This window comes from Nestor notabilis, unplaced genomic scaffold (assembly GCF_000696875.1).
Source record: "Nestor notabilis isolate BGI_N333 unplaced genomic scaffold, ASM69687v1 scaffold18026, whole genome shotgun sequence".
In the NCBI taxonomy this organism is placed as follows: Eukaryota; Metazoa; Chordata; class Aves; order Psittaciformes; family Psittacidae; genus Nestor; species Nestor notabilis.
In genome coordinates this window covers 7,573-8,943 of record NW_009933528.1, presented here as the reverse complement: position 1 = coordinate 8,943, position 1,371 = coordinate 7,573, and the positions used below count along the sequence as shown (strand labels likewise).

The window sequence follows — 1,371 nt, the reverse complement described above, 5'->3', positions numbered from 1 at the left end:
GAGGCTCTGGAACAGGTCCAGGCTCAGCAGCACTTTTCCAGAGCTCTGGGTAATGGGAATAAAGAGAAGCATGAGCCATGTGATGCTGGCAGGGCAGAAATGGGGGGGCAGAGACAATGTGCTGCACTAGGGACAGTCCATCATCCACGGGGGTGATTCTCTCCTTCCCAATGCTCCCTGGAGCTCAACCACAGCAGGGGCCGGCAGGAGCCGAGACAGGGACAGCGGTGACACAGCTTCTGCATTTCCTCCTTTCCAGGGTTCCATTACGAATCCAACAATGAGGCAGACAAGCGGGAGTTCGAGAAAGCCGTGGAGACCATCGCGGTGTCCTTCAGCAGCACGTAGGGGGCTTCGGGCCAGCCATTCCCCAGAGAAGGGCCCTGATAAACCCCATCGCCCCCCCTCGCCCTGTCCCCATGGTGGTGGGTTTGGGGACCCCACGGGGACAGCAGATTCCCTCCTGCCACGTGCACCAGCACCAACCCCAAATCCTGCCTGAGCCCACAGCATCCATCTCCCAGCTCTTCCTCAGCGCTGGGCCGAGCTCTGCTCCTCCACCAGGATCCCACCACACGGGGCTGAGCTGATCCCATTGAATCCAGCACTGCAGCTCCTCGCCTGCTCCCTGGGGTGCGGGTGGGTGCTGCTGGGTGACACCTCTGCTGAGCCCAGCCCCTGTTCCTCTGTTGCAGCGTGTCCGAGTTCCTCATGGGGGAGGTGGACAGCAGCACCATCCTCTCCATCCAGAACCAGGTGAGTGGTGCCCACTCCCATTGCACGGGTCCCGGGATGTGCTCAGAGCCCCCAGCCCCACGTGTGTGATTCCCAGCTCGTCGCTCGCTCCTGCCCTCACCACCATCCCAGGGAGGGGAAAAGCCACCCAGGAGCATGATCCAAAGGGCAAGGTGGCTCGGGAAGGGATGGAGGCAGAAAACAGGGCTCTGGGTGCTCTCCTTAGCTCTGCCCCAGCCTGGTGTGTGCACAGAGCAAGATATTTCTCCAGTGACATTCCCGTTAACTCCCTGCCTTCCCGTAAGGCCACAGGCTGGGCACAGCAGACCTCCAGCAACAGCAGAAAGGCTCCACAGCTCCAAAGCAGCTCCGGGTTTCTCCATCCACCAGCCCCTCCGGCTGCTCCCCTTCCTCTTGTCTCATCAGTCCCTTTTCTTTCCCAATTCCCAGACTATGGAGAACCTCTATGGGGGGATCCCCGGGCCTGGAGGAGATGGCCTGCCTTCGGGTATGGAGAGCTATGCCACGGGTGAGACTGTGGGTCAGGGTTTGGGGTGCCGGGGTTTGGGGTTGAGCTGGGGCTGTCAGGACACCGGCACATCCAGTGTCTCCCTCCCCACCTTCCTCCCCCTCCTC

At 61.3% G+C, this 1,371-nt stretch overlaps 1 protein-coding gene across 1 annotated transcript in view; it reads left to right on the top strand.

Annotated features, from left to right (window-relative positions):
* Positions 1-259: 259 nt before the first annotated feature.
* HMHA1 (histocompatibility (minor) HA-1) overlaps positions 260-1,371 on the top strand; it is a gene marked incomplete at both ends in the record, with an annotated part of 8,501 nt that continues 7,389 nt past the window's right edge. The window contains 3 exons of the mRNA XM_010016922.1: positions 260-344; positions 696-756; positions 1,186-1,264. Coding sequence (XP_010015224.1) covers positions 260-344; positions 696-756; positions 1,186-1,264 — 225 coding nt within the window. The remainder of the gene's footprint in view (positions 345-695; positions 757-1,185; positions 1,265-1,371) is intronic.